General features: G+C 48.7%; 1 protein-coding gene across 4 annotated transcripts in view; it reads left to right on the forward strand.

Annotated features, from left to right (window-relative positions):
- E2F7 (E2F transcription factor 7) overlaps positions 1–13387 on the forward strand; it is a 77285-nt gene that overhangs the window by 38826 nt on the left and 25072 nt on the right. For all 4 annotated transcript variants that reach the window (XM_029597139.1, XM_029597140.1, XM_029597138.1 and 1 more), the window contains one exon: positions 1112–1652. In XM_029597139.1, the coding sequence (XP_029452999.1) occupies positions 1112–1652 (541 nt within the window). The remainder of the gene's footprint in view (positions 1–1111; positions 1653–13387) is intronic.

The following is a 13387-nucleotide window of genomic DNA, read 5'->3' on the forward strand; positions in this document are numbered from 1 at the left end:
AATCATCATCTCTCTCGACTGCCTGCTCCCCATCTTTTCTAAGAGGAGAGTATAGGAAGGATGTTAGCACAGGTTAGAAACACTAGTCTTATCTTTGCAAAAAGAAATTAAGCTTTTTACAGATAATTGGTATCAAGGAAGGACTAAGAATGTATTAGAGGTATTGCTCAGAAAATATTAGCACAATGAAATAGTACTTTTTGTAAGGTATTTTTCTGCTGCTTCTGTAGGCTTATAGTGAAGCAAGAGCAGCAAAGATGTCTATGGCACATAAACAGTAAGGGGCAGATTTTAAAAGCCCTACGCGCGCAAGCCTATTTTGCATAGGCCCGGCGACGAGCGCAAGCCCCAGGACATTTGTATGTTCCGGGGCTTTGTGAAAGGGGCGGGACCGAGGCCTCTGGCACAAAGGCTGGGAGGCGGGTTAGGTGGGGGGGGGGGGCGGCGCGGAGGGAACAGGAAAAGCCATTGGGGCTCCCCTAGGGCTTGGCGCGCGCAAGATGCACAAGTGTGCGCCCCCTTGGGCGCGCCGACCCCCGATTAAAATCCGCGTGTAGGTATTAAAATCCGGCCCTAATATTAGAAATTCTTCTATAGTTAAATCTCTGCGTGTAGGTATTAAAATCCGCGTGTAGGTATTAAAATCCGGCCCTAATATTAGAAAGATTCCCATAAGGCAGTAAGATGTGACTTCATATTTTCTAAACACAAAGGAACCTATCCTTTTGGTTCTGAACAGAACCAGAAGACCTGTTCCTTTACGATTTAATAAATGTAGTGATTTGGGAAAGAGAGCTATTAAATTTTTTAAGATGCTGAAGTGAGAGCCTACTCTAACCTATTCGTGGGTATTTGACCTTTTAATATAAAACAGTTTTTGTAGAATAGTAGTCTGCTTCCTTTCTGAACTCTCTTTACAAAGTGGCATGCTACAGAAGAGACCTACGGTCTGAAAAGTCCATGTACATTGTCCTCAGGCCAATCATGGTAGCACAATCTGTAAAGCCTGCACATCTGCCAGTACTCTACATTTATGAACTGGAGTTTTGTAAGAAAGGTACAAATAGGGGTAAAATAATTAATTTTGTTTTTCTTTCTCTCTCATGGGTAGAACATTTTCACAAGAACAAACGATACAGCCGGCAGGGAATGTTGGATCTGTGCCACCTTTCTCGGTTATGCTTCCAACACCTTTAGAATCTGATCATTGTCTTAAGCCCTTGCAGCAGCTGGTGCCTTCTGTTGGTCAGTCAGAGATGGTGTCGCAGATGTCCCTGCGGAGTGGTGTAAATGGACAAGTATCCATCATGCCAGCTTCTCTGTCCCAGGCAGGAACCACAGCACCTCCCTTGATCAGCAGTCAACCATACGTCTGCCTTCGCTCTGCCCCGCTGTTGATGCTGTGCAGCAGCCTGCAGGAAGGCTTTATGGGAGGTGGTCTGCGGACAGTGGAAAACCACAGTGGAGACACTGAGCAGCAGGTATTGCCAGAAAAGCTCCAAGACGCCTTGCCCATATTCACACGGGATACACCTAACCACAGTATCCAAAAGTGCCAGTCACCACCTACGTTTATTGAAGATGATGAGCTGCTGGTGCTTAAAAAACTGAAGACTGAACCAACAAGCCCTCAGCCATTAGCTCTAACCAAGGTAGGAATCGAGGTGCCAAAGTTGCACTGAAATAGGACAGGGGTAGGCAATACTGGTCCTCGAACACCATAAAAGGGTCTGATTTTTGAGGGTATCCTCAATGAATATGCATGAGTTATGTTTGCATACTGTAGGAGTGCATGCAAATATCTCATGCATATTCCTTATGGAATCCTGAAAACCAGACTTGGTGACACTCAAGGATCTGAGTTACCTACCCCTGAAGCAGGACACATTTACTGAGTTTTTAGATTTTTAGCTGTTACCACAGATCAGTTTTCATTCTGCACTATGTGAAAATATATGTACATAAACATTCAAAACCTAGAAGAGTGTCTTGATGAGTTTAAGCAAATAAAATGTGCTCACAGGAATAGGAACATGGTACGGGTAGATTGAGAAGACGGGTGTAGCTTCTGCAAGCTTAGGTTTATGAACACTATTTTCTAGTATAGTATTGTCTATTCCCTGTACGTACCCGGATCAGTCTAGACAGTGGATTATGTCCCCCTTCCAGCAGATGGAGTTAGAGCAAAATTGTAAGGATGGCCCCTTATAGGTTGGAGCGCCCTCTGCGTTCCTTCAGTATTACTCTGACTCAAGCAGATGAAAGTGGCACCTGCGGTTCCTTTGTAATCTTAATAGATTTTGTTAATATTTTCTTTCTTTGGATGGATCATATGTAAAAAAAAAAAAAAAAAAATAGGAGGATCTGTGGAAGAGCTTGTCTTGGTTTCAATTACTCTGAAACTTGCAGACAGAACTTTGGTACTTTTTAAATTACCTATGTCCTTTTCGCATTGGGGTAAGTTTTTTGTACTTTTTTCTTTACATAGGAGTCCTCTTAATTTCCTTGGGGTGCATGTTGGTGGTCCAACTTCTCTTTGAGGTGTCAGTCTTGGGGGGCAGAGTGGCTGTCTGCAGGTCTCAGATGGGTGCAACAGCTACTTAGTGCCCAAGAGCTGCAGCAAGCGGAACACCTGAAAGCGGTGATAGCGTATGGAGCAGATGCTTTCTATGATCTACTCCAGTTACTGGCCAGATCTGTGGTCTCCGTAGTCTCGGCTAGACGCCTGCTTTGGCTCCGCAACTGGTCGGTGGATACTTCTTCTAAGTCTCAGCATGGTTCTCTACCATTCAAGGGAAAATTACTGTTTGGGGAGGAACTGGACTGGCTCATCAAGTCTCTCTGAGAGATTAAGGTACACAAGTTACCAGAAGATCGTCCTCTGGGTCCCAGGACTTTCAGTGCTACTCGCACCCGGTTCCGGAGTCAACGTCGTTTCTGCCAATCACGGACAGTCCCCCAGAGGATGCTCTCCTCTAGGTCACAGTCCTGGTCCCATTCCTTTCAGGGACTAAGAACAACCAGGGACAACCTCTCGCAGGGGGCTCCCTCCAAGTCCTCCCAATGAAGTATTGCTGGCCCACTCCTAGACTCCCAGGATAGGGGCCGGCTGTCTCTCTATTATGAGGAGTGGGTCAAAATCACCTCCGACCAACGGGTCCTGGATATTCTAAGGCACGGCTACGCTTTAGAATTTGCGCGGCCTCTAAGAGACAGGTTTGTCTTCTCCCCTTGCGGACCAGTGAAGAAACAATGCGTAGTTCGCCAGACGCTAGATCACCTCTTGGACTTAGGGGCCATTCTCCCGGTACCCTTGGAGGAACAAGGGTTAGGCCAGTATTCCATCTACTTCGTGGTCCCCAAGAAGGAAGGATCCTTTCGTCCAATCCTTGACCTCAAGATGGTCAACAAGGCTCTCAAGATTCCACATTTCCGGATGGAAACCTTACGCTCAGTGATAGTGGCGATACACGAAGGGGAGTTCCTAGCTTCCTTGGATTTGACAGAGGCATATCTACACATACCGATCTTGTGGGATCATCAGCGCTATCTCCGCTTCAAGATCCTCGGCCAGCACTTCCAGTTTCAGGCTCTGCCTTTCGGTCTGGCGACTTCGCTGCATATTTTCACCCAGGTAATGGTTGTCATTGTTGCGGCACTATGGAAGGAAGGGATCCTAGTGCACTCCTGCCTGGACGACTGGCTTATCTGAGCAAAATCCAAGGATCTGTGTCAGAGAGCGGTCAACAGGGTTCTCCATCTTCTCCACTCCCTTGGATGGGTCATCAACCTACCCAAGAGCAGTCTTACTCCTTCGCAGACAACAGACTTCCTGGGTGCACATTTCAATACCAGTCTGAGCAAGGTCTTCCTTCGGGACCGGGCACAAGCTCTACTCGTTCAAGTCCAGCGCTTCCATTGCCTTCTGTTCCCCATGGCATGTGATTATCAAGAAGCCGTCATGTATCCCGGGAGACTGACAAATTGGCGTGGGTGGAGCTCCACCTCTCCCGTCTAGCGGCTTCCCACATAGCGGGAGTAGACAATGTTCAGGCAGACTTCCTAAGCCGACAACGCTTAGATCCCAGAGATTAGGAACTGTCTGACACAGCAGCTCAACTAATCTTCGGTTGATGGGGAACTCCTCATCTAGACCTCATGGCCACTCGACAGAACGCGAAAGCTCCACGCTTCTTCAGTCGCAGAAGAGAGCACGGCGCAGGAGTGGATGTTCTGGGTCTCCCATGGCCTCAAAACCATCTACTCTACGTGTTTCCTCCGTGGCTCCTGATGGGGAAAGTAATTTGAAGAATAGAAGCTCACCGGGGGTCGGTAATTCTCGTGGTGCGGGAGTGGCCCCGCAGACTGTGGTTTGCGGACTTAATCAACATGGCACTGGCTGGACCTCTTCAACTGGGACATCTACCGAATCTTCTACGTCAAGGATCGGTATTTTTCGACAAGGCAGATCGCTTCTGCCTTGTGGCCTGGCTTTTGAACGGCGTAGGCTGAGAAGACGCAGCTACCCAGATGCCATTGTGTCCACTCTCCTCAAAGCACGGAAGACTTTTACATCCGTCACATATGTGCGAGTCTGGAAAGTGTTTGAGACCTGGTGTGACTGCGTGCAGGTTCCTCCGAGTCACACCTCTGTAACCAACGTTCTCTCCTTCTTGCAGTAGGGACTAGACAAAGGTTTGGCCTACAATTCCCTTAGGGTCCAGGTGGTGGCCCTGGGCTCCATAGTGCGTCATTTGGATGGAGCACCTCTTTCGTCTCATCCTGACACTTTTCGATTCTTGCGGGGAGTAAAACACGTCAAGCCACCGTTTCACAGTGTCTGCCCATCGTGGAGCCTGAATTTGGTCCTCCGAATTCTTACCAGTTCACCTTTCGAGTCCCTGACAAGAGCTGCCATCAAGGATCTCACTCTCAAGGCGGTTTTCCTAGTTTCCATCTGTTCGGCTCGAAGGATCTCTGAACTCCAAGCGCTGTCGTGCAGAGAGCCATACCTCCGTTTCTCTGATTCCGGGGTATCTTTGCACACGGTACCTGCTTTTCTGCCGAAGGTAGTCTCAGTGTTCCGTGTGAATCAGACTGTGGAGCTTCCATCTTTTCCGGACAAAGACTCCAGAGAACTTAGACGACTCGATGTCAAGCGCGTTCTTATTCGCTATTTGGAGGTTACTAATGAATTCCGCTTATCGGACCACTTCTTTGTGCTTTGGAGCTGTCCCAACAAAGGAAACAAGGCCTCTAAAACCACCATTTCTCATTGGCTAAAGGAAGCAATCTCTTCGGCGTATATCGGGGCAGGACATGTACCTCTGGATGGTATCAAAGCTCATTTGCTTCGTGCTCAAGCTGCTTCCTGGGCAGAAAGCCAGGCCGTCTCTCCACAGGAGATATGCAGAGCAGCGACCTGGAAGTCGCTGCACGTTTGCCCGTTGCTATCGCTTGAATGTACAGCCGCCGGTGTTTGGTTCTTTCAGTGCACATGTCATTTGAGCTGGGCTATCCGGGGCCCACCCTACATAGGAAGCTTTGGTACATCCCACTGTCTGGACTGATCTGGGTACGTACAGGGAAAAGAATTATTCCTTACCTGCTAATTTTTTGTTCCTGTAGTACCACGGATCAGTCCAGACGCCCTCCCTAAGGTTCTATGGGATAGGGATTGCTATCAGCTCGACTGCTTGTTTTCACTATGTGTGTTTATGTATCAGCTAGTTAATATTTGCAAGTTTCTTGACAGATTGTTTTATGCGACGAAAGTTCGTTAAAAGTTCAATGTTACTTGGTTTATGATCCATCCTTCTTAATACTGAAGGGATGCAGAGGGCCCTCCAACCTATAATGGGCCTTCCTTACAATTTTGCTCTGACTCCATCTGCTGGAAGGGGGACATAACCCACTGTCTGGACTGATCCGTGGTACTACAGGAACGAAAATTAGCAGGTAAGGAATCATTTTCTTTTAAGTGTTATATAAGCCAGAAATCTATTTGAGTGAATGTAGAATGATATGATGTTTTCTTGAGGACAGTAAAATCCTAGAAGCAAACATCATGCAACTTTTTGTTGAGGCCTCATTTTAAACTTTCTCCACAGTGCTTTTTAAATGTTTTTCAATCAGCTTTAAATACCTTGCACAATAGAAGAAAGTTTAATTTTGTAGTTTGAAACTAGTTAGAAGCTGCTTATTAAATGAGCCTTGCACCCATAAGTATGTGTGTCTGTAACAAAGAGGATTATACTGCATGACCAGAACCAGTTAATACATGCATCCATATGTTGTCATCCCCATGCAACAGGAGTGTTTATTATGTTTTCCCGCAGATAAGCAGGCTGAATTAGCCATGCTGTCTGGGACATCTTCCGAGATGGAGCTTCCCTTAGCTGACAGAGCTTTGCTCTGTGTGAGGCTGCATGTACTTTCCCGTGTGGCACCATCTTCTCAGTCTTTCTTCTTCCGCGTTGCAAGTTGCGTGAGGAGCTCCTCGACTCCTCTCTGATCGTTATTTTTTTTTTGGAGACCTACTTTTCTTAGCCCAGCATGCCTCCCAGGCCACCGCAATTCAAGTTCTGCCAATGCGGCAAGATCATGTCGCATGGCTACTTCAACTACTCACCACTGCCACCTCGGTGGCTACACCACATTGTTTAATAAAAGATAAATCTCTGTGTTTGTGTGTCCTCAGCTGAGCCTGACCTGTGACCCCTCACGGGACTGCCCCCATGGGCGTGGTCAGCTGCCACAGTGTCCAAGGGTCCACCCAAACCTCACTAATTATAACATGCAGCAAGCGAAGCACAGGAATGCCTCGACACAACAGACCATGCCAGTGAGCCCATTGACGCAAGTGCAATACAGTAGGACCCTCCGAATCGTTGTAAGGAGGACGCCACTAAAGTGTTGGCCCTAACACCAGTCTCGATGGGGCATCCTTCCAAAGCTGGACCTGGTCTTCTCGGATGAGGAACACATCTCAGTCATGGGTTCTGGATGATCTAGATCTTCTGGTCCAGAATTTTTGGACTTGTCGTCGGTGTCCAGGTGCCTCCAGGAACCTCTCCAAAAACGCCACAAGCCTTAGCCTGTGGAAGAACACATCCCTGTTCGACCTCTGGGACCTGACTAAGATGTACGCGGTCGGCTTTGCCCTGTAGAGCTAACCAAGGGACTCTAGTATCTCAGGTGTATCCCAGATCTTGGACATACTTTCCAAGTTCCTCCCTCGGTGGAGGACCAGCATAGGGCCATGCCTCATCTGCCTGCGCAGGATTTCTCCCCTCTCTCGCCAAGAGGTAAAGGAAGCCCAGACTCGGAACCAGCAGTACGGACAGGGGCCCATCCCCATCACTGCCTTTGTCTCCTGGTTCAACTGGATACCTTTCGGACCCGCCAGAGGAACATCTGGAGCAGACCTCCCGCTAGAGGACCTCTTCTACTCAAAATTTGTGAAGAGGGTAGGGGCCAAGCTGAGCATTGAGACTCAGAAAGTGCCAGATACCCGAGCGGAAGTCATAGGAGTTCTTAAAATACTTGACACCTGCAGAGCTCATTGCATGCTGTGCTGGATGCAGTCATGACTAAGACCTGGGAGTCTCCTTTCTCGAGCCTTGCCACCTCCAGAAAGACGGACCTCAAGTTCCTTATGTGGCAATCGCCTTTCTACAGCGCACTACAGTTGCCCCACTCATCTATGGTAGTGGAATCTGCGATGAAGAGGGCCAAGGAATCCCGCCTGCATTCCAGCACCCCTCCAGAAAGAACATAAGAAATTGCCATACTGGGTCAGACCAAGGGTCCATCAAGCCCAGCATCCTGTTTCCAACAGAGGCCAAACCAGGCCACAAGAACCTGGCAATTACCCAAACACTAAGAAGATCCCATGCTACGGATGCAATTAATAGCAGTGGCTATTCCCTAAGTAAACTTGATTAATAGCAGTTAATTGACTTCTCCTCCAAGAACTTATCCAAACCTTTTTTGAACCCAGCTACACTAACTGCACTAACCACATCCTCTGGCAACAAATTCCAAAACTTTATTGTGCGTCGAGTGAAAAAGAATTTTCTCCGATTAGTCTTAAATGTGCTACTTGCTAACTTCATGGAATGCCCCCTAGTCCTTCTATTATTCGAAAGTGTAAATAACAGAGTCACATCTACTCATTCAAGACCTCTCATGATCTTAAAGACCTCTATCATATCCCCCTCAGCTGTCTCTTCTCCAAGCTGAACAGCCCTAACCTCTTCAGCCTTTCCTCATAGGGGAGCTGTTCCATCCCCTTTATCATTTTGGTTGCCCTTTTCTGTACCTTCTCCATTGCAACTATATCTTTTTTGAGATGCGGCGACCAGAATTGTACACAGTATTCAAGGAGCAGTCTCACCATGGAGCGATATAGAGGGATTATGACATTTTCCGTTTTATTAACCATTCCCTTCCTAATTCCTAACATTCTGTTTTGCTTTTTTGACTGCTGCAGCACACTGAGCTGACGATTTCAAAGTATTATCCACTATGATGCCTAGATCTTTTTCCTGGGTGGTAGCTCCTAATATGGAACCTAACATCATGTAACTACAGCAAGGGTTATTTTTCCCTATATGCAACACCTTGCACTTGTCCACATTATATTTCATCTGCCATTTGAATGCCCAATCTTCCAGTCTTGCAAAATCCTCCTGTAATGTATCACAGTCCGCTCGTGATTTAACTACTCTGAATAATTTTGTATCATCCGCAGATTTGATAACCTCACTCGTCGTAATCCTTTCCAGATCATTTATATATATATACTAGCCGTTAAGCCCGTAACAACGGGCTGCATTAACATTTTTTTTTCAGTCCATTTCCTTATCCCTCATTCTCCCCTCCCTCCCTCCCCTCATTCTCCCTCACTCTCTAGTCTCTCTCCCTCTCCTTCCTCCCCTCCCCTCTGTCACTTCCTCCTCCCTCCTCCCCTCCCCTCAGTCACTTCCTCCTCCCTCCCCTCATTCACAACCCCTTCGGATGGCACAGACGGAAGATCTCCGGGGGAGGTCCCTCCCTCCCTCCTTCGCGTGCGCCGCCACCGTTACTGCTCGTGCTCCTCGCCGCGCCATTTTGGTTACTGGCAAGCTCTGACCGACGTGCTGCCCGCGCATGTGCGATAGAGTTGTTCTCTACTGCGCATTTGCGGCACGTCGGTCAAGCTTCATTTATCTAGTAGATATATATATTTTGAAAAGCACCGGTCCAAGTACAGATCCCTGAGGCACTTCCACTGTTTACACTTTTCACACTGAGAAAATTGACCATTTAATCCTACTTTCTGTTTCCTGCCTTTTAGCCAGTTTGTAATCCACGAAAGGACATTGCCACCTATCCCATGACTCTTTAGTTTTCATAGAAGCCTCTCATGAGGGACTTTTGTCAAATGCCTTCTGAAAATCCAAATATACTACATCTACCGGTTCACCTTTATCCACATGTTTATTAACCCCTTCAGAAAAATGAAGGGACTCAAAATACCTTGATTTCGGATGCCGGGTATTTCAAGCGGGGTTGCTGAATGCCAAAATTCAGCAACACCAATTCTATATCGCATAGTACCTCTGAGTGCCTGCAGTCCATTAAGCCATTCGTTTCCACCACTTCACAATCAGATGCGATGCCACAGCAGTTTCACAACCTGGAGGAAGGTCTCAGTCATCTTCTGTGGACGATATAAAAGGCCTTTGAGATTTCGACCCACACCGCGGTGGGAGACCTTGCTGCCCAGAGGATAGCGTGGCTCAGGGCCAGTGCCATTCATGTTCTCAGGAAGCTAGCAGACCTCCCTTATCACCCTGATAATCTCTTTGGGGGCAAGTTGAGGGAGACAGTGGTGCAGCTGAAAGAGCAGAACATCGCTGTCATGTCCCTGGCATCACCGTTCGACCAATCTGGGTCGAAGAACTATTACCTGGCATATAGGAAGGCTTTTTTCCAGTGACTCCCTTTCCGGCCTTATTCCTCTTACCGACCATCAGCTTACCCTTCGGTGAGGCCTCCTCAATTCGTGCAGCCACAAACCCGGAGTCGTCAGCGGAGTCAGATAGCAATGACTGCCACTGACCACTAACAACCCAAAATCCCACCAGGGCTTTTAGAGGCACGAGGGTCACTTCCACTGTGCCACATGGGAGGGAGGATTTCCCGTTTCTACAGCTCCTGTGACGTGATCACCTCCAACCGTTGGGTTCTTTCCATAGTTAAGGACGGATACGTGCTCCATTTCAAGCCAGCGCCCACTCTTCACATCATGTGGGCTCACCACACTCTTCACATCATGTGGTGAGCCCACATCACTCTACCACAAGGGACTACAGCTGCTTGCGGGAGGAGGTATCTTCACTACTCCGCCAGCGTTCTATCCAGCGGATTCCCAATTCGCAGCAGGGTCAATGGTTCTACTCCCAATACTTCCTTATACCCAAGAAGTCGGGAGGATTGTGCTCCATCTTGGATCTCTGAGCCCTCAATAGGTTCCTGGTCAAGGAGAAGTTCAAGATGACCTCTCTCAAATCCATCCTACCGATTCTCCAACCCAACGATTGGATGTGCTCGCTAGACCTCAAGGATGCATACTCACATATCCCCATACACCCCTCCTCCTGGCGCTACCTGTGCTTTCAGGTCCAGAATTGTCACTACTAGTCCAAAGTTCTGCCCTTTGACTTCTTGTCTGTCCCGAGAGTGTTCGCCAAGTACCTAGCAGTAGCAGTGGTCCACCTCAGGAAACAAGGAGTTCAGCTATTTCCATATCTTGATGACTGGTTGCTGGTGGCACCCCAGCCCAGCGCCCTATGGATCAACCTGCTCACCACGATCCAATGCCTGGAAGGCCTGGGTTCTGTGATCAATTACGAGAAATCCCAGCCTTCAACCCACATAGAACCTACAGTTCTTTGGTGCCCGTATTGGCACTGTTCAAGGTCGGACGTTCCTCCCAGTAGACAGGTCCCATGTGCTCTGTATCCTAGCCCTGCAGATGAGATTCAGTTCACACGTTGGCCCATCAGCTCTGGACCTTGCTCGGGCACATGGCAGCCATCTATGGGGTGCCTCACACATGCTTGCATATCCAGAGGCTGCAGTGGGGCCTGAAATCTCAATGGACTCAGTTCACTCAACCGCTGTCTTGCTGGATTCGGCTTACCCTCAGCATGAAATCTGACCTGCTCTGGTGGCTCTGGCCTATGACCCTCTCAGCAGGGATGTTATTTCTCCCCCTAACTCATCCGCTGATTCTCATCACGGATGCCTCGAACACAGGGTGGGGATCACATACTCATGCAAGGCCTCTGGTCCCCCCTGGGAGAAGATCCAGCAGATAAACCTCTTGGAGCTCAGAGCAATCTGCAATGCTCTATGCACGTTTAAGAGCCTCCTTCGGGGAAAAGGTCATCATGGTCCACACGGACAATCAGGTTGCAATGTTCTGCGTCAACAAAGAAAGAGGGTCTGGTTCCTGGACGTTGTGCAGAAAAGCAATGCACATCCTGGAGCGGGCAGAACAACGTTTCATCATCCTGCAGGCCACCTACTTGCCCGGGATGGAAAACACCATGGTGGACAAGTTAAACAGGATCTTCCAACTGCACAAGTGGGAGTTGCGACAGGACGTGGTGGACTGCCTCTTCCAGAACTGGGGCCTGCCAAGTGTATATCTTCGCAAAGGAGAGCAACAGGAAAGTACAGGCGCTCTGCTCCATGAACCCAATCCGGCATTGTCTGGTGCCGGATGCCTTCCTCATACCGTGGACTGGGGGGCTTCTGTATGCATATCCCCGATTACTTCTAATCTCCAGAACTGTGAAGAAATATATGCTAGAGTCTGTGGATCTCATCCTCGTGGCACTGGCTTGCCCCAGACAACCGTGATGCCTATCTTGTAGATCTATCCACGGAACCTCCCATCCCACTAGGCCACAGTGCAACCCTGATATCATAGGACGAGGGCTCACTGCTCCACCCGCCGCACTCCTCCCTCCACCTCACGACATGGAGATTGAAAGGGCAGTGTTAACTCACCTGCACCTGCCCACTGAAGTCCAGGACGTTCTCATCTTGTCTCAAAAGTCCTCTACTAGGCACAGCTATCAAGGGAAATGATTCCGAGATGCTGCTTGGTGTGTCACCAAACGCATCGACCCTTTCTCATGCGCTCCCCAGAGTGCCTGCTGAAATACCTTCACTCCCTCTTTCAGTCTGGTCTGGTGACCGCGTCTGTGAGTTCATCAGCACGATTGCAGCTTAACACCATCTTCACCGGGGTCTTCCTATCTCCAACCATCCCCTGATCTCTCGCTTCATGTGGGGCATCCTTCACCTTTGACCGTCCTGCCACAGGCCGCCGGTCCTGTGGGACTTCAACGTCGTTCTGGAGCAGCTAATGCTACCACCGTTTGAACCCTTGAACTCAGGCCATCCAACGTACCTCTCCTGGAAAGTACTGTTCTGGTTGCCCTCGCCTCTGCATGGCAAGTCAGCGAGCTACAGGCGCTGGTCCACTATTCTCAATACCTAGAGTTTCATCACAAGGTAACCCTGCAGACCCATCCTTATTTTTTACCAAAAGTAGTCTCTGCCTTCCACATCAACCGGACAATCATCTGCCTACCTTCTGCCTGAAGCCTCGTCGGAATGAGAGGGAGAGGTAGCTGCATACATTAGACTGCTAGTGAGCCTCGGCGTATTATAAGCAGAGAACGCACTCTGCAACCAGACCCTCGCAGCTGTTTGTCTCCTTCAACCTAATGCCCCGGGTCAGCTAGTTACCAAAAGAACCCTCTCCACTTGGATTTATTGGTGTATTCAGTTCTGTTATGCCAAGCAGTCAGATTCTTGCGGGATCACACAAAGCACATCCAGTTCGGATGGTGGCAGCTTCGGTTGCCCATATCCGGGAGGTCCTGATCCATGACATTTGCAAAGCGGCCACGTGGTCCTCACTGCACACGTTCACGGCGCACTACTGCGTAGACCGTCAGGCGGCAGCAGATGCAGTGGTGGGCAGAGCTATACTAAATTCTGTCAGGAAGTGAACAGCCTGTCCGCTGTCATGGATGAGGTGAGTGCAGCCCTCTAGACTCAGCCTTCAGCTGCCGTCCAGTGTTGTCATAAAAAAAAAAAAGAGAATCTTCTGACTGTGCGCTTTCCTTCTCAGCTGGGGACTCCCAAACAGCATGGCTAATTCAGCCCGCTTATCTGCGAGAAAAAAGCAAGTTTTGCTTACCGTAAACGGTGTTTTCCATAGATAGCAGGATGAATTAGCCATGCTGACCACCCCCTTCCCCGGACAGTCTCCACCTTGTGTTTTGCAAATCTGCTTTGGAAAGACTGAGAGGAAGAT

The sequence above is a fragment of the Rhinatrema bivittatum genome, chromosome 4 (genome assembly GCF_901001135.1).
Source record: "Rhinatrema bivittatum chromosome 4, aRhiBiv1.1, whole genome shotgun sequence".
In the NCBI taxonomy this organism is placed as follows: domain Eukaryota; kingdom Metazoa; phylum Chordata; class Amphibia; order Gymnophiona; family Rhinatrematidae; genus Rhinatrema; species Rhinatrema bivittatum.